This window comes from Sinocyclocheilus grahami, unplaced genomic scaffold, assembly GCF_001515645.1.
Source record: "Sinocyclocheilus grahami isolate Dianchi unplaced genomic scaffold, SAMN03320097.WGS_v1.1 scaffold1323.1, whole genome shotgun sequence".
NCBI classification, from domain to species: domain Eukaryota; kingdom Metazoa; phylum Chordata; class Actinopteri; order Cypriniformes; family Cyprinidae; genus Sinocyclocheilus; species Sinocyclocheilus grahami.
This window is the reverse complement of record NW_015506502.1, coordinates 477,839-502,944: the sequence shown is the minus strand read 5'-3', so window position 1 is coordinate 502,944 and position 25,106 is coordinate 477,839. Positions and strand designations below refer to the sequence as shown.

General features: G+C 37.0%; 1 protein-coding gene across 7 annotated transcripts in view; it reads right to left on the bottom strand.

The window, feature by feature from the left end:
- The window catches only part of LOC107569212 (centrosomal protein of 128 kDa-like), a 74,293-nt gene that overhangs the window by 3,608 nt on the left and 45,579 nt on the right, over window positions 1-25,106 (bottom strand). For 6 of the 7 annotated variants that reach the window (XM_016255238.1, XM_016255236.1, XM_016255237.1 and 3 more), the window contains 9 exons: window positions 23,858-24,022; window positions 22,786-22,962; window positions 18,452-18,511; window positions 15,881-16,073; window positions 9,466-9,515; window positions 8,716-8,739; window positions 7,599-7,676; window positions 7,406-7,519; window positions 7,187-7,295 (listed from right to left, as the gene is read on the bottom strand). In XM_016255238.1, the coding sequence (XP_016110724.1) occupies window positions 7,187-7,295; window positions 7,406-7,519; window positions 7,599-7,676; window positions 8,716-8,739; window positions 9,466-9,515; window positions 15,881-16,073; window positions 18,452-18,511; window positions 22,786-22,962; window positions 23,858-24,022 (970 nt within the window). The remainder of the gene's footprint in view (window positions 1-7,186; window positions 7,296-7,405; window positions 7,520-7,598; window positions 7,677-8,715; window positions 8,740-9,465; window positions 9,516-15,880; window positions 16,074-18,451; window positions 18,512-22,785; window positions 22,963-23,857; window positions 24,023-25,106) is intronic. The other variant, XM_016255239.1, reaches the window with a different exon arrangement.

The following is a 25,106-nucleotide window of genomic DNA, read 5'->3' as shown; positions in this document are numbered from 1 at the left end:
GAGTGGGCCAAAATTCCTCCACAGCGATATGAAAGACTCATTACCAGTTATCGCAAACACTTGATTGCAGTTGTTGCGACAAAGCGTGGCACAACCAGATATTAGATTTAGGGGGCAATTACTTTTTCACGTAGGGCCAGGCAGGTTTGGACAGCTTTTTTCCCTTAATAAAATAAATAACCATTTAAAAACGGCATTTTGTATTTACTTGCATTATCTTTGTGTAATATTAAAATTTGTTTGATGATCTGAATCTTTAAGTGTGACAAATATGCAAAAAAATTTAAAACAGGAGGGGGGCCAACACTTTTTCACACGACTGTAGAACCATGTTTGCATTTGTGATCGGAGAAATGACAAACAACAAGCCCTACTCTACACTGCCCAAAATTTGCGTTTGAATCATCAGTGGCAAATTCTTTAAATATAAAAAACTTACTTACAGTCTGTGAGTCAGAACAGCCGGCATTGTAGTCTACTCTACCAGGATCAGGAAACAGTAAATAAAATGTGCTGCACACATCTGAATATTTGGGTTGAAGTGTTCTGGAACAGTGTTGTAAATACAACTTAACCACTGATTTCTAGTCGTGTCCATTTTTGGAAGGCCAAACAAAGTAGTTTCGCTTTCACAATGAAACACAGCGTGTCACACGGCGGCCTAGAGTGAGCGGCAGCCTAGAGTGAGCAGTGGCCGGGGGCTAGAGTGAGGAACGGCAGGAGGGCTAGAGTGAGCCGAGGCCGGTGGGCTTGAGAAAAGCGCGGCAGGTGGATTCCGGCAACCACATGTGACGACCCCGGGCTGGACTCCGCTTCGTTCACAGTGAAAGTTTTCCACAGGGCAAATGTTTACAGTATTTCATTAAATTAGTAATGTTTGTAAACCTGTTTTCCCAGAAGCTGGATTTTTCCACCAAAATAAAAGCTCAACTGAAGTTTCCTCCAAAATGAAAGCTCAAGGGTTTATCTCTTGCAAGCATGGCCTAAAATTAACAGACACGCACATAGAAAATACTGTACAGGCACCGCAAGCTCACTGTTCGGAAGAAAAATATAAATATTGGGGTGGGGGTTTATATGAATGTATTTCTGAAGTGAACTGACTTCACAAAAGTTTTCGAGGGCATTTTTTCCCGTTCTTATCACTGCTGATCCATAAGCGCCACCTGCTGTCAGAGAGTGAATTTGCGTTCTCATTCAGCCTGTCTGTTTTTGTTTCTGTTTTTCATGCAAGTTTTATCTTTGTTTCTCTGTTTGTATCATGATTAAAATGCAGTGGTTGGTTCTAATTTCAAATGGCTTTTTAAAAAATTAAATATGTTTAGTTGTTGTAGTAGTAGTAGCAACTGCCCGTTTTTTGCAAAAACAGTTTCATGGTGAGGAAAAATATTTATGGCTGGTAAATTTTCTGAAGTTACCAGCCACTGGCAGATGTGAAAGTTAGTTTTAGGCCTTGCTTACAAGTGTAGAAATTAGTACAAAATTATTGCAATTTCCCTACTGTAGAGTAAGGTAAAATAATATACCTGAGAAACAAATATAATTTTCCTTTATTTCACAGTGCAATTGTTTTACAATATATGGCTATTACTATCATATGAATAATAATATACAATTATTATATTATTATTATATTCTAATTAGTTTGGCTTCCAAATTCACCAGTGAGACTGAGACACTATATCACAACTAAAGAAAGGGTTGAGTACCCTTCAAGAATAAGTAAATTCACCAGCTTTTTTCTTTTAGTTTGCACACTGTGACTGAACCTGTGTTGGAGCTCTTAATTTTGAATTCTCAAAGTGCACCAGATAGATGAATTTAACTTTAAAATGTACAAAATTTTCTTCCGGTGGGGGCCTGCCCTATACATACAGCTACAAGTAATTGGTGTTAATCTGGCACCTGGTGCAAATTTTTTTAATTATATGACAAACCCTCTTTAACTGGCAGCATTCCTCCAATTTTCACTGAGATTGCAAGATGGCGGGCCGCTCAAAGGTGACTGAAACCCTGCGACAGGAGGTTGTCCAGATGAAGGCCAAAGGGATGACCCTTTCAACCACTGCAAGAGAAGTTAGTCATTTTAAATCTGTGATTTCTCGAATATTGTAGGCTTACAATGAAACCAATTCATTCAAGTCACCCAAAAAGGCTGGCCGTCCACTTAAGACAAATGCACAAGAAGACAAGATAATGCAGAGACTCTCAATGGGGAATCGGTTCAACACTGCAGCTGGAATTGCTTGCCAGTTCAGTTCTGAACAGGGCATGGATCTGTCTCGGCACGTTTACGATAAGTTGGACTGAAAGTGCACTCTGCAGTGGCCAAACATCTCATCAGCAGAAAGAATCAAAAGGCTAAGCTCACCTTTGCTGAGGAGCATGTTGTGTGGACAGAAGAGAACTGGTCCAAAGCTCACTTTAGTGATGAAAGCAAGTTTAATTTATTTGGGTCTAATGGGAAACATTTTGTTCGGCATCAAACTGAGGAAAGACTAAAGTCCAAGTTTGTAAAGAAATCAATGAAAGGTGGAAGAGGAAGTGTCATGGATTGGGAGATGTTTTCTGCAGCAGGAGTTGGGCCTCTTAAACAGCTACATGGAAGGTGAATGCAAATGTTTACAATGCCCCCCATCACACTGCAAAACAGGTAAAACAGTTCCTTGAAGCTAAGAAAATTTAAATAATGAAATGGCCAGACCAGAGTCCTGATCTAAACCCGATTGAAAATCCTTGGTGACAAAGTTATGTCTAAGAAACCCACTACAGTTACCAAACTAAGTGACTGGAAGAAGAGTGGAGGAAGATCATACCAGTGCAGTGTGAGATAGAGGTCTGCGCAGGACATTTTTAGTCCCGCTCTCGCAAGGTTGTATTCCGCACCCAACCGCTCCCGCTATATATTCACTCTTTGTTCACCCGCTGTCCGCTTAGCATAATTTTCTTCCCGACGTGACCGTTCCCGCTACATTTAGATCTCGTTTCCAGAATCTCACATTTAAATTTCCTCTACTGAAAAAAAAGACATAGCCTACAATTTTTTGCAGACTACACTTTTATTTGTTAGCCTATGTTATTTTATTCGTCTTGTCAAGAGTCTTGAATTTATTGACTTTGACTTGAATTTATATGAATTATCTTAAGACACAAAATTCGTTTAATATTTTATGCAACACAGTAGGAAAAAAAAAAAGTGTCAGAAAATAAAAATGTACAAAAATTTTATTTCTTCTTTTTATTCGTCTTGTCAGGATACAATTCGTTTAACATTTACAACACAATAGGAAAAAGTGTGGCAGAGAAAAAAAAATGTAGGTTGTACAAAAATAGCCTAGCTATTTTTATTCGTCTTGTCGAAATACTAAATTCGTTTGACATTTTTCTGTTAAAACAGGAAAGTCGCAGAGAAAATAAATAAATACCACATCTGTCATTTAAAATCATAGGCCAAGCAAAATATAAACAAAACTGAGTTGAACGTCCTTCAAGGACAGCGCATCCACACTTTGCTCCATCCTTATTCTGCTCTGTCACTCATGGACAACCTGCCTGTTCTGTCTGAGGGCCGTATATTTACCACCGGTACAGCCTGCTCTGAGTATTGTTATGCACATGCTGCGCACAGACCTTGCAAATAAAACGTGTGGCGCAGAAAGCATGCGTGCAGCGCATGCATAACAGTCCGAGTACAGGCTGAACTGGTGGTCAATAAGATAAAAGCGCAGATATGCGGTTCTGAATGGATGTCGGGAACGGGATATTGTTAGACCGCCCGCTCCCGTTCAAATTACACCAGTGTTACCAACCGCTACCATGTTTTATTCGGGAATTTAATCATGCGGCGCAAAAAATCTGGTCAGGTCTCACGGTTTCGGACCTCTAGTGTGAGAGAATAAAGATGTCCTGCAGGCAAAGATGTGCTGAAGTCACTCAAAGTAAGGGCCTCTACACTTCCTACTAATTTCTGACAACTGTAAGCCTCAAAACTGTTAGTTGTTCTGCCATAGGCAGCCATATCACCCTGTAGCCCAAGACTGGTTACCTACTGAAGCTAAGCAGGGCTGAGCCTGGTCAGTACCTGGATGAGAGACCTCCTGGGAAAACTAGGTTGTTGCTGGAAGAGGTGTTAGTGAGGCCAGCAGGGGGTGCTCACCCTGTGGTCTGTGTGGGTCCTATCGCCCCAGTATAGTGACGGGGACACTATACTGTCAAAAAGCACCATCTTTCGGATGAGACGTTAAACCGAGGTCCTGACTCTCTGTGGTCATTAAAAATCCCAAGATGTCTATCAAAAAGTGTAGCGGTGTGACCTCGGCATCCTGGCCAAATTTTCCCATTGGCCTCTGATCATCATGGCCTCCTAACAATCCCCATATCTACTGATTGGCTTCATCACTCTGTCTCCTCTCCACCAATAAGCTGGTGTGTGGTGGGCGTTCTGGCGCACTATGGCTGCCATCGCATCATGTGGATGCTGCACACTGGTGGTGGATGAGGAGATACCCCCTGACAATGTAAAGCGCTTTGAGTGCCTAGAAAAGCGCTATATAAATGTAATGAATTATTATTATTATTATTATTATTAAATGTTAGTTGTAATTTTCTTTTGTGCTACAGTGGTTACCGTTCTCTAATTCTGATCAGTTTGATTTCCACAAAGGTTTTTGTTGAAATGCCTTGGATATTTTGTCAAAGGTTAGTAGAACAGTGGTATTACTACAGCTAATAATCCTTGAAATTTTGAGGAGCGATGAAGATTAACAATATTTCTGAAAAAAATCTAATACTTATAGATTGTTCTCTAATTTTGCTTTGAACTGTAGATTGGACTGAAAATATAACTAATGAAAGCATGTGATCCGGTTTTGAAAAAAAAAAAAAAAAAAACTGTTACAAACGTGATCAGTTTGGAGTTCAGAATGTCAGCAAATGCTAAATCTAATGTATCATTTTCATGATCTATGTGAATCATCCGAGAGATAGCAGGAATATTAGGAGTGGCCAAATCAACCGTTTGGTACATTCTGAGAAAAAAAAACACTAGTGAGCTCAGCAACATAAAAAGGCCTGGAAGTCCACGGAGGGCAACAGTGGTGGATGATCAGAGAATCCTCTCCATGGTCAAGAAAAACCTTTTCACAACATCCAGCCAAGTGAAAAACACTCTCCAGGAGGTAGGTGTGTCACTGTCAAAGTCTACAATCAAGAGAAAACTTCACAAGAGCAAATAAAGAGGGTTCACCACAGTCAAGAAAAACCTTTTCACAACATCCAGCCAAGTGAAAAACACTCTCCAGGAGGTAGGTGTGTCACTGTCAAAGTCTACAATCAAGAGAAAACTTCACAAGAGCAAATAAAGAGGGTTCCCCACAAGGTGCAAACAAGTCCTGATTAGACTTTGCTCCTTTGGTCTGGCTTTTTTTTTTTTTTGTCAAAGTTGATCAGTTGGTGCTTCATAGTGGACAATGACCCAAAACATACAGCAAAAACAACCCAAGAGTTTTTGAAGGTAAAAAAGTGAAATATTCTGCAACGGCCAAGTCAATCTCCTGATTTCAACCCGATTGAGCACGCATTTCACTTACTGAAGACAAAACCAAAGGCAGAAAGACCCACAAACAAACAACAACTGAAGTAAGCTGCAGTAAAGGCCTGGCAAAGCATCACAAAGGAGGAAACCAGTCTCTGGTGATGTCCATGAGTTCCAGACTTAAGACAGTCATTGCCTGCAAAGGATTCTGAACAAAATATAAAAAATGAACATTTTATATTTATGATTATATTTATCTGTCCAATTACATTTGAGCCCCTGAAAATGGGTGGACTATGTATAAAAAAAAATGGTTGAAATTCCTAAGCATTTTGTTATATTTTCATTCAACCCCTTGAATTAAAGCTTAAAGTCTGGAACTGGACAAAAACTGGACAAAAAAATCTAATTTATCAGAATAGAACTCTGCAAGTTTTGCGGTGAAAGTACAATAGACCTGCCACTTGTTCCGTTACCTGTAATGTTTCTTTGTTATTTCATTACCTTTGCTTACATATGTAGCGTCTGGACCAATCAGACACACCATTTTTCATTTGATTTAACAAATCAATTATTCATTAGATTAACAAACATTCACAGACCCCTCACCCAATAAACATACTGGGTGCCAAGTTGTCTGTGAACAAGGCCCAGGACCCTGGTTACCATGGCAACCCTGACACCAGATACATTTACGACCTAATGGAATGTGAGTAGGGAAAATCACTGCCTTTTCCATAGGAAGAGACACAGTGCAATGTAGAAATTGACTCTTTTCTAATTAATCCATAGGAAAACCTTTCTTTGAATGAACACACATATCCTTCAGGTCATTGTGTATGTTGTCTTTGAGATTTTATACTGTTTTATGCAGGCTTATGATGGAAACACTCATTCCTGTCATCTTACCTATATGTAATCCTACCATGTTTAGTATCTATGAATTTGCCTTCTGATGATCTAAACGAGCGTGTATATTATATGTTGGTACATAGGCAATATATTAGTGTCCTGAGAATCTTTAGTAATTTCGATTCAAGTTCCATTTGCAAATTACCATGCCCTCACATTAAAACTCCACAGTATCTCAAAACTCCCACTTGGGATTCCGGCCTTTCTCATTGGAAATTAACGTGCTTAGAATTGACAGACAGTTGACCCTGAGAGGTCAAGTAAATATCTACAGCGGATCTAAATATTTATAATTAATTATAACTAGTTATGATTAATTATTCATATTTTCCCATGAGATGATTCGCTACCCATAATTGAACAATATTCGAAGGCTGCATGCTAATTTTTTAATGTATAATTTACCTATAATTCTTATACCATTAATAATGAATTAATTTATTTGATATTTTATCGTTTTTGCTATGGTAACGAAGTTGAGAACTGTGAAATTTTACCACTATTATACCGCCAACTTCTGAAATTTTGGTACTGTCACAACACTAATTTCAGGCATGTCATTTTCAGTTCATGAGGGTGAAGGTTAATGCCACTATTAATTTGTTTCAATTTATTAGACCAAAATGAGAAATTATAACTATATACATCATATTCAAAATAGTGATTAATTTTTTTTGTCCAACAACCTCAGAACATGATTTCAACAACTTTTAACTGCAACTTCCATACTCCTGTACTCACAGGTGTGGGTAGACAGAGTGGTATCGGTCAGGAAATTGCTCTGACTGAGCAGAGATGATGTCAGACTAGTAAGCTGGAGACTCCGACAGGCTGCATCCGACTTCTCATCCTAAAATTAACAGCAAGAGATCAGTCTATAAGATTCGAGAGTTAAGATCTAACCTTACACAGTAAGAAAATTGACCTGGACTGTGGTCCTTGCCACTCAAGCATTCATACCCTGTATTCCTGAATCCTCTTCTTAGATTCCTCAAGCTGATGCTGGAGGTTACCAACTATCTCCTTATATTTGGCATAACGTTGCTCCACCATTTCTCTCTGCTTCTGTGACTCCTGAAACCATATAAGCCAACCATGATAGCTACTTTAGAGAGAAGTCAAATCTTAACCAAAACATCACTTATGATCCAACCTCAAGATCCTTGAAGTTTTCCAGCAAACTGAGCTTCTCAGGAACTGATTCCAGATGATCCAAGGCCAGCCTGGTGCTCTAGAAAATTTAAATGGTGTTAATGGTGGAATTATTCTGTCTTTAATATTTAAAAACTTACAGTAGCTCTACCCTATTGCTGCGAGTCATCTGAATGAGTGCATCTCCCAGAAGAGGCAAGGGTCAATTCCTGACACCAGAGTGTTGTGATGCCAAGCAATAATGATGTAAATAGACTGAGCTGTGAGTAAAGGCTGAAGCTTTTCAGGAGCTAATTAAATGTTCGTCAGCCAGCCGTAGCACATAATGGTGATTGATGTGGTAGGCGTCAGATAGCTTATTTTTCAAACTGCATAAATACTGCTGAGTCAATGCAGGCGTCAATACTTTTAACAAACGGCTGCATATTTCTTAGCCAAGTAATGATTTGTAATTCAAACATTTAACAGAAATCGTTACGCTTTTGCAAATAGTGTACTGAGGTGTGGAACATTTCAGCAATTTAACTTTGCAGACAGAATATTCTGGACCAAAATGCAGAAAGGATATCTATGAATCTAAACTAGCTAAACTAGCTGCATTTCAGAAGTGCTTTTAAGGCACCAGAAGAATACGATTTTAGTTCTAGTAAGTTTAGGTATTAGGTTTTTGTTCTTTGTAAATTAAATGTTTCATCAGAGCCACTTTCTTGAGACTCAACATTAATCGTTTTGTGTCTTTTAGTCCATGTCTGTTGGTCTTAAGGTCTAGTTCATTATTATCTTTTAGATGCTGCACACAATAAAATTTAGACAGACCGTAAAATATAGATGGTTGCACGTTATAATATACTAGTGCTATGGTACCATCAAAATTCATAAACCTTAAAATACTGGTGGTGCCACAATATTTTCCAGTGGTAGTACTGTAGTAGCAAGACACATGGTAGTATATTCTATTATGCTGTACTCAAAACTGAACTGTGGTGGGGTGCATCTGTGGCTCAGATTCATCATTGGTATGTATTACTTGGGTCCAGTGCTTCAGATGCTGTTCACACAGAACATGTTCACACAGCGCAACAAAATCACACACAAAATAGTAAAACAAAATAGCCTACCATTTCAAGATCTACAATCCTGTCCTGGGGAGAAAAAAGAAAAAAAAAGAGGTAACTTTGACTGGACATAGGAAATTCTGTTCAAGTGAGTTCTAGAGGTTTCTAATCCACCAGTCAAAAGTAGCACCTGGTAAAATTCCAGGGCCAAGTGTAATTACTGAAGCTGTGTCCTATTGTCTGGCAGCATGCTGCTGGTTTCTTCTAAGGGGATTGATGCATAATAGAGGCAGTATAGCAGGTGCCTCTGTGGCACAGCAGATGTTCCAGAACTCAGTGGGTGAGGTTTGAAAGCATGCAGACAAGCCGGGGTAAGATGGGGTGATTACATGGCTACCACATGCAGGACAACTGATGTGCATGCAGGATTACATGAATGTTATGGTTATGGTTACTTAAACCACCAACTTTAGAGGAGATTGTGCGTGTGTGTGTGTGTGTGTGTGTGTTGGTACCTGGCATTCCCTACATAATGTCATGCCACAAGGATAGCAATACCAGTTCTTTTTTACCTTGTGGGGACATTTTTTTGGTCTCCATTAGGAAAACAGCTTATAAATCATACAGAATTAAGTTTTTTTGAAAATCTAAAATAGGTAGGTTTAGAAGGAGGGTTAGAGTAAAGGGATAGAAAATATAGTTTGTACAGTAAAAAAAACATTACATCTATGGAATGTCCCCATAAAACATGGAAACCAGTGTGTGCGTATGTATCTAGCAGTGTGATATTTATACAAACTCCTTCAAACTAACCTGAAGATTTCTCATCTCATCTTCCTTCTTGCGGCCCATTTCAAGAAGGCCTGGAAGAAATTATCAACGAGTACTGATATTGAAAACAATCATCAAATGAATAATTTACGAACACTCACACAAAACCTTTGTGACTTATTCCTCTATAGAGCTCAAAAGAAAAATACCTGATGAATTCATGCTGCATATTGATATATTACATATTATATAAATTTTTGGCATTTGTCCATTAAAAACTGGAAACTAAAAATATAAAATATAAATGTATTTAATTTTATTTGAGAAACAAAAGACATTATAACTTCTTATGTTTTAATATAATTTTCTTCAAAAGTAAATTTTTTTTTAGTCCGTTTCAGTTTTTACTAGAAATGTGAAAAAAATCAATATACATAATATATAACATGTTGATGATATATAGCCATATATTCATAATTTTTTCTCATTCTATTGAAAACAGTGGGCTTACAATTATAATTCAAAACACTCCTTAAAAAACAAGTTTGAGCAAACACATTTGCTTAACATAAATACAAGTAAATTATATTTTAAGTATACAACAAAAGACTTCATAGTCTTCATGGTATAAATTAAATATATATTAATGCTTGTTAAAGCTACAAAAGTTATTCAGTCAAGAGCAGTGATTTTTCTGTTTTTCTTTTGTTGTTCGATTAACATTAATTATACAGACAGCAGGAGGATAATTACGCTGCTGTCACTTTATGACCTAAAGCACTGATTTGAATACTGACACACATCTGATTTCTTTCTCAACTGGTTATGTTAATTTAAAACCGACTGCGTTTATGAGGGCACTCCCAAAGATAGGTATTTTGACTTAATAAAGTATGTTTATTTCACTGTTTAAGTGCAAGAAGACACAAAAGAGAACTCAATCCAGCAACTGTGCTGCTCACTGACACTGCACTGCTGAGACGCAGCTCTCTTTATGTGTGCTTCGGTTGTGTGTGCAGAAAACACCAAGCAAGTACTGAATTGAGTCCTCTTTTGCATCTTTGTCTGCAAAAACAAAGCAAATTATTAATTTTCGTGATAACGCAACACTGGCCCAATCATTTCCATCAACTGGCCCAAGCTTCTTTAAATCTGACCCCAGGCCATTGGACAGTCCTTACTGTCGAGCCCGATTTAATATATATTGTCGAAAATTATACATTTAAGAATTTTCAAGTAACTCTTCATTAACATGGCTGGCTTAAATTTCAAAAACTCAAATTCAAGTACTTCAAACGTTCTAAGCACCTTGTACAAACCCTGGGGAGTAACTTTTGTTAAACTAAACCATCAGCAACGTTCGCTCTATGAATGCAATAATAGGCATTTACCACAGAAAATCAGAAGGAAGCTTAAGTGTAAAATTATTACCAAATTATCTTTAGCAGATCATGTTAATGGTCAAATAAGCCTTTCTGCAGCAATATTACGGACATGTTAAGTATTACTGTAGTAATTTATGTAACATATTTCATGTGAATTGCAATTCATAGTTTTATTTATATTCCAGTAAACATGATAATAGGGATTAGAAGTGGAATGGGTAAAAATTGCACTTTAAAATGCCTATGTATCTGGAAAAGTGGTGCCAGTGAGAATTTGGGGCAAAAAACAACAACAAGGGGTTTTAGTGAATTAATTATGGGATCTATAGTTTATTAAATCGATAGATCCAAACCCTAAAACATTTTGGTAAAATTTTTTGTCTCCAGCTTTATGTGGGGGTAACATGGCTAAGAGCTTACTATCCCACTTCTGTTCCTTCTTGGGATCTTTATGTTGTCCTAGAAGGTCTTTCTAGGCCTCCTTTTGAAGGCTGGGAGTCCGTTCCCATTAGGATTCTGACTTTTAAGGCAGTTCTGTTAATGGCTCTATCTTTTCTCAAGCACATTTGTGACTTGGAGGCTTTTTTAGTGAGCACTTCCTGTTTGGACTTCGCTCCTGGCCCGGTCAAGTTTTTTTTGTGTGCTAAGCCAGGATATGTGTCACTTCTACCTCCTTTAATTGTCAGGTAGTGGTTTGGCAAAGCCGGAAATGAAATCGGACATATATTTTATGTATGGCTTAACTCAATGATTCAGAGAAATTTTCATTCTAGCCCTTAAAGTTCCAGAGACATAAACAAAACACAAATACCTGGATGTTCATCTCACCAGGTCATTTAACAGCAGCATACAAGTAAGAAATTTATTCTTAGTAAAGCTAATAAAGTTATTCAGTCAAGAGCAGGAAGTGATTCTGTTTTTCTTTTTTATTATTCATATTAACAGAAAAAACAGCAGTAGGTACTCCATATTACGCCGATGTCACTTTATTACACAGATCCGATTTCTCCCAGCCGTTTACGTTCACAGACATAACCGACTGCGTTTATGTGAACGCTGTGTGTTTTTGACAAAACCGTGTGTGTCTTTGACAGTTTAAGCGCAGTAAGACGTGAAACATTCTGTGAAACATTTTTTTTAAAGAGAGAATATTGGGTGAACTGTCCTTTTTAAATAAAGTCAACTGTTGGGATGATAGATGATGACTCCAAAACCAGAACAAACAGTTCAGATTTGAAGACTTCTGCCTTTATTACTACACTTGAAAACAGTATTGGTTTGTAGTATTTAAGCAGTTTCATTTTCTTTTTTTTTCAGAAGCAAGTCAAACAAAGGGAGAGATCTGGCTAGTGTTGTCAAGGACAAAGCTATTGGAACAGCAGCAAATATTAGCATAAGATCAGTGACTGCAATCTTTCCTGATCCTGTTTCTATTACTAGTGTGGAGCATGACCAGTATAAGCAAAAATTCCATCAAATATAGAAGATAGAAGAACTTGATGTTTCAACTGGTGCTCAAGAGGGAGCCATTCAGAGTTCTCAGCTGCTCTGGGGGGGGTATAATTTTTTTTCTGCATTTTGTTCAGTCTCACACACAGTCATGTCTGACGCAGATTGGGATGTAACGGTATGAAAATTTCTTATCACAATTATAGTGACCAAAATTATCACGGTTATCAGTATTATCACGGTATTGTTCAAATGTGCTGGAAATGTTCAAAAAGTACTGACACACAAATCATTTCAGTTTTTGTTTGCATAACTAAAACAATAACATTGCCAATGATGTCCGGATTTTAAATGACAACATGACTGATAACAGTTTAGCTATTGGAACAGCAGCAAATATTAGCATAAGATCAGTGACTGCAATCTTTCCTGATCCTGTTTCTATTACTAGTGTGGAGCATGACCAGTATAAGCAAAAATTCCATCAAATATAGAAGATAGAAGAACTTGATGTTTCAACTGGTGCTCAGAGGGAGCCATTCATAGTTCTCAGCTGCTCTGGGGGGGGTATAATTTTTTTTCTGCATTTTGTTCAGTCTCACACACAGTCATGTCCGACGCAGATTGGGATGTAACGGTATGAAAATTTCTTATCACAATTATAGTGACCAAAATTATCACGGTTATCAGTATTATCACGGTATTGTTCAAATGTGCTGGAAATGTTCAAAAAGTACTGACACACAAACCATTTCAGTTTTTGTTTGCATAACTAAAACAATAACATTGCCAATGATGTCTGGATTTTAAATGACAACATGACTGATAACAGTTTATCTAATAGCATGTTCAAATATCTAATGCAAATGTTCAAATAAAGCTTGGAAAAAGTTTCATAAATGGTAAACCTCACATTTCAGCTTTTAAATAAAGAAAAGGGTTAAGTCAAAATGATAATTGATTAATAAATGATTATATGCATTTTATCTGCTCCATAAATAATACTAGATACCTTAATTGTTTAAATGTGCAGAATCCACATAAGCTTGTTTTTCATCAACCGGTCAAAATTTACAGCAGGGCATGCAAATTCGATCCATTTTTTGGCCCAGACAAAAACTGCACCCAGGCTGAATGTAAATGTAACTCTCTGTAAATCCACTCTCTGACACTGGGGGGCGCTTTTGGAACAGTAGAATTAGAGCTGTTTCCCAGTAACCTCCGAGGACAAAACAGCATTGCGCATAAAACATTACTTTATTAGGTATTACATGGAGCGAAGACGAAAACAAAATGCAATCAAATCTTTTCTGAAGACAGTCAGAATCTTCAGAGGTACATTCATATAATTAATTCATCCATATATTAATTTGTATAATTCCCTTAGCACTCTTTAAAACCTCCCAGCTTTTCCTCCATGTTTTCACACAAGACTAAACCACTCTGCTGCTGTGCGCACGCAACACTGTTACTTAAAACTGTGTTTTATGCTTCAGGGCTCCAGACTCATTCTTCCCACTGGTCACTCTTTTGCGACTAACTTTCTCAGTTGGTCACACGAGCACATGATTTGGTCGTAATATATATTTTATTTTTTGGGATTAATCAATGCATGCTGATGAACTTTTATCATAGTTTAAAGTTATATGAAAACGAAAGTGGTTAACATTCAACTCTTTCTTTTTCATCAGTATTATTTGTGATTTAAATTTTGTGAACGGGAGTTCCTATTTTGCTGTGTTATAAGCCAGGCTTCGGGTGCTTTCACTTTCGAATTCGCGATCTTGGTGTCACGTTTTACAAGAAAAGATAATTGTCTGATTTGCTTACATACATCTACACACCATTCACTTTTTAAGACTAAAACAAAAGATGGATTCATTGTTATTTTTAATTAAAAAGCATAACAACAATAAAACAGTAAGATACAATGACAAACTGGCTTACAAAACGTTTATTAACAAAAACGAATAAGACGAGGCATGGCATACACCACATGTTGTATTCTATACAGACTAATAAATTACAGAAAGTTTAGCAAACACTGAGGAATCAAATAAAAAATATATATATATATAAAAGAGAGCCTCCATAGCGTATCGTGAGGTAAACAGCAAAGATAACAAGCTTTTTAAAATGTAAACAAAAAGAAAAGTAAAACTACACTTGCTGTCGGTGACATTGCTTGCATGTTTTTTTTCCCTCATAACAATACCAACATGTTCACCTTTGGTTTAAGAAGCAGTCTTTTACTTTACTTTAGCATGAAACCCATCCATCGTTTCCTCAATATTCGCTTCATTTTTGCTGCACGCAGCTTCGTGCTCATGCTGACGCGGCGAGTATAAACCAGGCTCTACACTCAAAGTGCTGCGCAGTTCAAACGAGTAGCGCGGTTTCGTTATGTTTTTAGTTTCGTTTGCCTTTTGATGTTTCTCATATGCAACAGAAATGCAGCGCTTATGAGTTAAACAATGAGGTGGTCGCACCAGTGCGACCGCACACAAAATTTAGTCGCACTGGTAGAAAAAATTATCGCAAAATGTGCCCATTTGGTCGCACACTGGAGCCCTGTGCAGTACAGTATTTATTTATCCTCAGTTGTTCAAATCGCGGTAATCGAATACGGTTATAGTGATAATTAAAATATGAAACGGTAATACTAACCTTGGGGTATTTTATCACGATTTATCGTCAAACCGGTAATCATTACATCCCTATTTCAAAGTATATTCAACTGTGGATGACAGTTGACATGCGCAGTACAACCTAGTGGACTCGTTCTGTCTCAACATTAACCTCGCACCTGCGCTGTTGTACGCGGACCGAAATTATACGGACTGTAGCAGGACGTGGACGGCCAAAGTATACTTTGGGCTTAAAGCCACCAGAAAAAGGTGTCTACTAACAATGTCCAGCAGGGAATATACAAGCATCACAGGGAAATTCTTTTTTTTCTGAACCATTATAAACAAATGTCATGTTTTAGAAAAAAGATTCTTTGAAATTGGGTTGTTTCATTTTATATCGTCTTGTTTGGATGCAACTTGTGTGTAACATTCACTTTATAAAAGTTACCATGATAATCCTCAATTCTGCTACGATTTTGACAATTTGACATTGTTACATCAATAATACTATGGTGATATTGTATTAGTCACCACTGTCATGAAAAAAAGGGAAATAGATTAAAAAAATTAAAGGAGAAATCTAATAGTTTATATTAATATTTTCATTAACATTATTTTTTTATTAAAATAATTTCCAGTAGTAACAATAACAGTATTTTTGACTGTAATTTAAACCGTTTTTAAACTACAATTACAATGGTGCATTTTTATAAGGTGAAAAGTGCTTTGTGAATCGGTTTGATAAATCCAAAAAATAACTGATTGGTGTGTTGGACATTTTAACAAGGTCATGTTTTGTACCTGTGATTAGCTAATTCTAAACTATACTGACTAATAGATGTCAGCTATAATAGAAGTCAGCCAAAAAATATACACATTTTATACAGTATATACAGTAGAAAAATTTAATAGGACTTCACATTACCTGTACTGAAGTGTCAGGCCCAATAAAATCTGATCTAGTAATCACCTTTCTCTGAGGTGAGTTAGTACCTCTCTTCTCTGATTGGATGTCTTTGAGGAGTCGATCCTGCAGGGTAATGCGGTCCAGGAAGCTCTGCAGTTCTGAGTCCTTGCTTTGCTTCAGTGCTTTCATCTGCTCCTTGTGCTGCTGCAGTGTCCTCCTCAATCTCCTCTCTCTGGACTCCCGCTCACGCACCTCCTCACACAGCCACTGGAGCTTTGTCTGAAGACACAAAGGGATAATCAGTATACACATCTGTATCACAATAATACATACAACTGTATAAGCCACTTTTTCACCATAGGAACAAACCGTCCCCACGATTCAGCCCAGCCAGCACGGATATGGTTTAATTTTCCAATGCGGGGTTGATAACAGAGCTTGTAATACAAATGCATAATTTGTTGCCTTGGTAACACAAGTGTTTACATACGGTATGAGATGTAAAAAGTGGCCGCATTATGGAGGATGATCACATATTTTACTTCGCTCAAAAATTGTGCTTGGTGAGCAACAGACAGAAACTAGACAACAAGTGACCAATCCTGGATGGCGATGTCACTACACGCATTTTACCAGCATAGTAGAATTCCGGGCTGAGAGCAGTTTGTAACTGTGCCATACTGAACCAAGCTTAGGTGGAAATATAACTAACCGTTCTATATCATTCTTGGAACCATTCGGCCTGATGGTGGAAAAGTGGCTCACGTCAATGTAAAACCTTCTGAAATAGGAGTGTGTCTCTGGAACTTCCTTTTGATATACATCACATCATCACATCGTGATATAATAACTGCTAGTCATAAATGCCAGTTAAAGATTTTATGCTTATTATATTTACATTTAGTCATTTAGCAGACGCTTTTATCCAAAGCGACTTACAAATTAGGATTATTAGTATCACCTGCTTGATTATTTAAACTGTGAAATATGAATGCACAACAAGGTTATTATTTCTGTTAATTAGGGGTGTAACAGTACACGTATTTGAATTGAAAATATTTGGTTCAGGTCTTTCGGTTTGGTACGCATGTGTACCGAACAAATACAGCATTGTTTTAACAACTGCATGAGTGGAACTTCATTGGAAATTACCAGTTTTATATATTGTTATTTTGATAAGAAACAAATTCTCACCTTTAAATTATGTCCACTTTTTCAGGAAATTCAAACAATGCATGCCGTTTTCATGGTCTTTGATGTGGTGTGACAGTTCACTGCATAAACACCTCAGTTCAAACGGCAGCACGGAGCGCACAATCTCTTTACTACTAGTTTTAATTCGAAATAAACATGAATGAACATCTCATGCCTCCTCAATCAGTGTTTCAACTGCAGAAAGATGTGAATAAAACAGTCTACAACTTGTTAGTTTTCTAGCGAAATGAAGTGCAGAGAAGAGCATTTCGCTAAATATTACATATACTCATTAGATTTTACTTTTCCTGTTAGTGAAATCTTCATTATTTAATGTGTTTAAATAAATCTATTATGAAACAAGTTATGACAGTCACTGTGCAAATTATTATATATCAACAACAAATAAAAATTGTATAATGTAGTTCATTTAAATATTTTTTTAATTCATTTAAAAACTGCATTATGCTCTGTTCTTAATTGTAACCTTACAGTAATGTAAAAAGGTCTTACTATAGTTTAGAGCAGAAGCTGAGATAGATTTTTATCCCTAGAAAAATTTAAATTATAATTGAGTTTATTAAAAGAGCGAACAATTTCTTCAGTAAACCACTGTTTAAATAAAAGCTAAATATTAGTTACTAATTTTATAGACACAAATCAAATTTTATAATTATATTCCCAGAAATAACAACCCTGATGCATACAAGCATTAATTAAATCCTAATAATAAATACATATTTATATTTATATTTAATATTTAATTAAAATCAATATAAGAATCTAAAAAAATCAATAAATGATTGTATTGTCACAGCCTTATTCTGAAAAAGCACAAACTGCCCACTAACATGACTTTAAAGACCCCATGAAATCAAGTTTTGTGACTTGTAATCCATGTGTATTAGCTATGAAGTCACCTATTTACTAGTAGTGTACTTCGAAAGTCTGCTGAATTATGTTTTAGCAGCATTACACAACTGTACAATTTACAGGTTTTCTCTGTATTAAAATGGACCAAAAATTCACCTTGTACTCAGTCTTCAAATTTTTCTCCAACAAAATGCTATCTAGAATGAGAATTACTAGCAATAGCAAGTACAAATCATAGTTCACAGCAAGTGGATATTTAAGAAGAAGGGCCTTTAATTACCCTTTCTGATTCAATAAAAAATTAACACAAATTAAAACTCTGCTTCTCGAACCATTTCATGGGGTCTTTAAATATACTCATGAAAAACATTAGACACACCACTACAAACACAGCCACAACCAGCTACACATGCATTTAAATGTGTTAACATACACATTTTGGAAATAAAACCTGATAAAACATGACAATTAAGTCCCTGAGAGCTGGAGGATGTTTCCATCAGTCTGAGACAGTAAAGAACAACAACTGTGTTAAGACGCATGATATCAGCTAGAGAATTGATTATTGAGAGCTGAGCTCAACAATATACCTTAACTTCAGCAAGCCAGCGATGGGAATCTTTCTGCAGTCCTGGAGTCAAGGTAATGGCCTACAACACCGAAAACACACAAGGAGTAAAGCAGTTTTGCTATACAAATTATGCACGAAAGTAAAAAAAAAAAAAAAAAAAACCTGTATAATGACACTATGTAAAATTGCACATCTCTGCAGAGGTTAAGAAGGAAAAATATTCTGAATCGTTCAGGAGGAACTTCCTTTGATCTGTTTTTTTTTTTTCCCAAGACAGTGAGTCTACTGGAGGACCGTAAACCTCAGAGTTCTTGGGCTCCGTGGGAAAACCCCTCCGCATAGTTGAATCACTTTGCAATGCAAAAATAAGCACATTTACAAATTTCTCATTTAGAGCCATGTTGTACACCTCCAGAGTAAGCGATCACAGGAGGTGGGTCTGTCAGCGAGCATGTGGAGGAGGATTGTGTACCCCTGACAGCTCACCTGTCACAGACAACAATGTTTAAACACCGCCATGCCGGTTTAGACTGCTGACACAAACGCATGATGGGGAAGAAGGCCATTTTGTCACTTAAATCAAAGGGGGCTGCCAGCAGCAGATAAAAAGGTGTGAAGGATGCAGAAGAACATTAAAGACTGGAATATAACATGGATGTTGACAGCTTGAGCTGAGAGAAAAGAAAGTGTACTTAAAGCCCTGAGAAACAAGTACAGACAACCTGCAAAAAGCAGGGAGTGACTTCACAGTTTAGAGATGAGACTCATCTGGGAGGAACACTTGGCACTATCAGAATTCCTCTTTAATATAAAATTTTTCTATGTAACAAGGCAGTGTTAGGTCCATCTTGTCGAGTCCTAGTTGAGTGGGAGACGTTTATTAATGTCTTTTTATCTTAATTTTATGTTGTTACTTATTTTTTATAAGATTATTCTTAATCTTTTGTTACACTACATGGATTCGTCTGTACTCTGAAAAATTTCTAGAGTCTAAAACTGTTTAATGCTCAGGAGCAACACCAGTCAGAAATTTCCATTAAGTTAACTTTATTAACTTAATGGCAATTCAATTTAATTAAAGTTATTCACTGTCATTAAACATGCCATGAGGGCATAGAAGTCATCAATGGTAGAGAACAGTAGCTATGTTCAAAGTTGCTCATTTAATTTAATAATTGAAATTTCGCATAAAACATTTGTAAATAAAGCACCATTTTCATCCAGGGAGATGAAGAGAACAAAACTGTAACTTCATAATAAACTGGTGGTGCTAAATATTACTAAGAAAAAAGGTAATTTGCTGCAGTAGGAGAAACCACTGTGAGTCCAATTTTTGTATATAATGAATTACATTACATAAATTACAAACACGGTCATGTTATCTTGATTTCAGAGGCACATGCCTGCTGTTCGGGAACAAAGCTGTGTAAGACAGTTCTGGGAGGTAATTATACCAAACCACTTTGATGATAGACTTTGGTTAAGGCATTTCAGATGCTGCGCAATGAGGTTGTCTGCTGATTAGTCCAGTTATGCTGTCCCATCACGCAAAGTCACATTTGCGCAACAAGGAATTTATTCAATAAATACAGTCAGGTCCAGAAGTATTCGGACACTGAGTTTTTGTGCTTTTGCCTTTATACACCACTTATTTGAAATAAAACAATCAAGATGTGATTGAAGTGCAGAATTTTAGCTTTATTTTAAGAGTAACTGTAAATATAAGCACAATTTTAATAGCAGTCACTGCTAGTCTGGAGCCCATGGACACTGCCAAATTCTGAGTTTCCTCCCTGGAGATGCTTTGCCAGGTCTTCACTGCAGCCACCTTGAGTTGCTGCTTGTTTGTGGGTCTTTCTGTCTTCAGTCTTGTATTCAGTAACTGAAAAGCATGCTCTATTGGATTGAGAGCAGGCGACTGACTGAGAATATTCCATTTCTTTGCCTTCAAAAAGTCTTGAGTTGCTTTCACAGTATGTTTAGGGTCATTATTCATCTGCACTGTGAAGCTGCGTCGTATCAGTTTTGTAGCATTTGGCTGAATGTGAGTGTATAGCCTTAAAGAACTCAGAATTCATCCTGGTAATTCTGTCAGCATAACATCATCAATAAACACCAGTGAGCCCATTCCATTGGTAACCATATATGCCCATGCCATAACACATAACACCATGTTTGACACTTGATGTGGTGTGCTTTGGATCATGAGCTGTTCCTGTCTTTCACCATACTTTTCTCTTCCCATCAGTTCGGTACAAGTTAATCTTGGTTTCATCAGTCCAAACAATCTTATTCCAAAACATGGGAGGCTTTTTTAGATGTTTTCTGTCTAATCTTGCGTTTCTGTTCTTGAATGTTACCAGTGGTTTGCACCTTGTTGTAAACGCTCTATATTTACATTCATGAAGGCATCTCTTGATTGTAGATTTTGACAATGATGTGCCTACTTCCTCCAGAGTATTCTTGATTTCTGTTGATGTTATGAAGGGGTTTTTCTTCACCAAGTAAAGGATTCTGCGATCATCCACTTTAGTTGTCTTCTGTGGTCTTCCAGGCCATTTTATGTTGTTGAGCTTTCTTTCTTCTTAACAATGTAGCCAACCGTTGATCTGACCACGCCTACGTTTTTTGCTATCTCTCTTATAGATTTATGTTGGTTTTTCAGCTTAGTGATGGCATCCTTCACTTTCATCGAGATCTCCTTGAACATCATATTGGAAGCACCAGTCAAATAGCTTCCAAATGCAAATTTGATAACTCATATCAACTCCAGACCTTTTATCTGCTTAATTTGTCTTGAAGCTGGGAGGCTTTTTTAGATGTTTTCTGTCTAATCTTGCGTTTCTGTTCTTGAATGTTACCAGTGGTTTGCACCTTGTTGTAAACGCTCTATATTTACATTCATGAAGGCATCTCTTGATTGTAGATTTTGACAATGATGTGCCTACTTCCTCCAGAGTATTCTTGATTTCTGTTGATGTTATGAAGGGGTTTTTCTTCACCAAGTAAAGGATTCTGCGATCATCCACTTTAGTTGTCTTCTGTGGTCTTCCAGGCCATTTTATGTTGTTGAGCTTTCTTTCTTCTTAACAATGTAGCCAACCGTTGATCTGACCAAGCCTACGTTTTTTGCTATCTCTCTTATAGATTTATGTTGGTTTTTCAGCTTAGTGATGGCATCCTTCACTTTCATCGAGATCTCCTTGAACATCATATTGGAAGCACCAGTCAAATAGCTTCCAAATGCAAATTTGATACCTCATATCAACTCCAGACCTTTTATCTGCTTAATTTGTCTTGAAGTAACGAGGGAATGGACAGCACTTGGTCAATTAACCTCTTCTAAGTCAACTGTCCAAATACTATTGAGCCCCAGAAAAGGGAGGTACAGTACTTTGCTTAAAATGGCTAACTCCTAAATGGTAAATGTAATATTTTTGTGGAACCTCTTAAAATAAAGCTAAAAGTCTGCACTTAAATCACATCTTGATTGTTTTATTTCAAATCCATTGTAGTGGTGTATAAAGGCAAAAGCACAAAAACTCAGTCAGTGTCCAAATACTTCCGGACCTGACTGTATGTTTCTATCAAAGTTTATGCGCATGTTTTCTTATAGAATAAAAGATTTATCTGCCTATTTATCTATATATATATTTGTTTTTTTTTGTTTTTTTACTTGAAGCAACGAGGGAATGGACAGCACTTGGTCAATTAACCTCTTCTAAGTCAACTGTCCAAATACTATTGAGCCCCAGAAAAGGGAGGTACAGTACTTTGCTTAAAATGGCTAACTCCTAAATGGTAAATGTAATATTTTTGTGGAACCTCTTAAAATAAAGCTAAAAGTCTGCACTTAAATCACATCTTGATTGTTTTATTTCAAATCCATTGTAGTGGTGTATAAAGGCAAAAGCACAAAAACTCAGTCAGTGTCCAAATACTTCCGGACCTGACTCTATGTTTCTATCAAAGTTTATGCGCATGTTTTCTTATAGAATAAAAGATTTATCTGCCTATTTATCTATATATATATTTGTTTTTTTTTGTTTTTTTTTATATGTATGCACATCTTGGTGTTCCATCCAGTGTTAAGTGATATCCCAAAATATGCATAAAAATAGGTGGATGGAAACAGCTAGTGACATAGCTAACATTACAAGTCACATGCCAACATGGCATTTGTAGCTTGTCCAGATTTAATTCACGCTACACATACTTTATAAGTCAAATAGTAAGTTCTTCAGAAAAAGCAGCACATACTCTTGACAGTACACAAATATGGATGCAGCTTTTACTATATTGCACCATATGTTTTTTGCAGTGTAGGGTAGTGTAGTGTGTGTGTGGGGGTACTTCAAGCTTGGCGGCTGAGTCTTTTGACAAGAACTGGCAGGCTGAGTCAATCCGAGTCCCTACGGCATGGAGGATGGTCACCTGCTCCGTCTGGAGGCCCGTGACCCTCTCGTGCAGCTCCTCCATGGAGTGCTCTGCACTCTGCCTCCTCTCCTCCACCCTCTCTGCTAACTTCCCCTACATAGGAGACATTAAGACAACATCTGAGACACTGAGATATGTGTGTAGGCACAACATTTCCCAGCTAGTAAGAGAAACACACTTATATGTATCCAGATTGATCTAACCTCTTTTATTGTTGTAGGCTAATGGTTATATATACTGTATAAAATAAAACTATTCAAAATTGCTACATATTGGTACTTGAAGATTGTGTATTGTGTGTTTCAGTAATACGCTTTGTTTTGATGCTTGAATAAAGAATATGCTTTCTATGAAATATAATAGTATAGATCACCCTTTCTATTTCATTTTGCACTGATTTCTTTTTCTTTTCTTTTTTTCACTTATGACACATTGTTCATTTTTTAAGTTAATTTTTGCCTGTGATTAATGCATTAGTGTGATTAGATTCACTTCTTTGGACTGAATGTATTTGTCCAGAAGCCACTTTTCTGTCTCCTGGGATGTTTACAAAACATTTATAAAACAGCAATGAAGTATTTCAGAAATACAGTTCCACGCTTGTTTTGAAGGTGTAGCCTACACACTGTCAAAAATAGATGTACAAAACTTTCACTGGGGTAGAGTACCTTTTTTATAAAGTAGTGATATGTACAATTTAGGTCCTAGTATTTAAAGTAATTTAAGTAAAGAATGTGGTTTTCAGATCCCAGCACTTCTGTCTAGTTTAGTTCCAGTTCCGTTTCGGGGTTCGGACATTCATGCTCCATGTTTTGTCTTCCGTTGAGTGTTCATTCCCTCACCATGCACTTTTGCCTCATGCTTTTGTCGAGCATTTGGCTTTTTTTTTAATTGGCCAGGTGTTCTTGTGTTGTCATGTTCAGTGTAAACACATGGCTTTTTTTGTTGTGTTTGTTTCTATGTGCCGTGTGTTCTCCTTAACCTTTACCTTTACATCCAGCTCTTTTTTGAGGGCGTGGTATTTGTGGAGGAGCTTAGCATGATTTTCCTCGCTGGTGCTCAGCTGCTCCGTCAGTTTATCACATTCTGTCTTCATTTTGTCCAGCTTCAGCTGCAGAGCTCTCCTCAGTTCACTATCGGCCACTGCCTCAGACTACACAAACAAAGAAACAATATTATTACATCGTTTTTTTCATTTCTTCTTAGAAATAATTGTAGATTTCTAAGATCCCTTTAGCCATAATCTTGCTCTCTGGTAAAAACCTGCTAATATTACCAAATAGAGGTAATATTGGGCGAACAACACAACATGTTTAAATATTCAAGCCTAAAGCAAGCTTTAGCCAAAATGCAACCCCTTGCATAAAGCAGGGCATCTAAAAATTGCTCCGTCTAAGCTATGGACAGCACCTGACATTTTTTTCCACTGCAGCATAAAAAAATATATATTACACAGCTCCTGAGATACAGCGACAGCTCACAGTGCTTCAAACAAGGAAAAAAACAAGTAGTCCATACAAGCTGTATATACTGTAAGTTTCATGGTGTGACTCTTGATTACTTTTTTTTGCAATCAACATAATATGCATGCTTGCTGTTTTCAATCAGCTTTTGAATGAATATATGACAGATTTATGCTGCCTCTGTCCCTCATTTGATGTATTTATTTATTTTCTTGTAGTAGTAGTAGTAGTAGTAGTATAACGACAGATTTAACTGTCCAATTGGACAACCAAATTTGAAATCTTAATTTTATTTATGTATTTGTTTGTGTTTGTCCTGGACAAGACGACAACAATTAATATCAAGTCTTGCACAGAAAAAAAATAACAACTTACAGATTTGAAAGGACATACAGGTGAGTAAATAATGACAGAATTTTAATTTGGGCTAAACTACTCCTCTAATCATGTATATAGACAGTAGGCGTGGGGGGAAAAATCGATACAGCATAGTATCGCGATATTTTCCGCGGCAATACTGTATCGATACACGGACGCCGAGTACCGATCTTTTATTATACTATTTGGTAGAATAATAAAATCAATTTCTTTGCAATCCACTAGATGGTGGAGTTGAGTTTTTTTCTGATGAGGTCAGCTGGGCCACCTTCGGCATGCAGTAAGTAAAATAAAGAGGGCGGCATCATGGAAAGTTATCAGGAAAGCCCCGTCTGCCTTTAAATCGGATTTATGGACTTACTTCGGATTTGTAAACAAGGAGGGGATGTAAGTAGG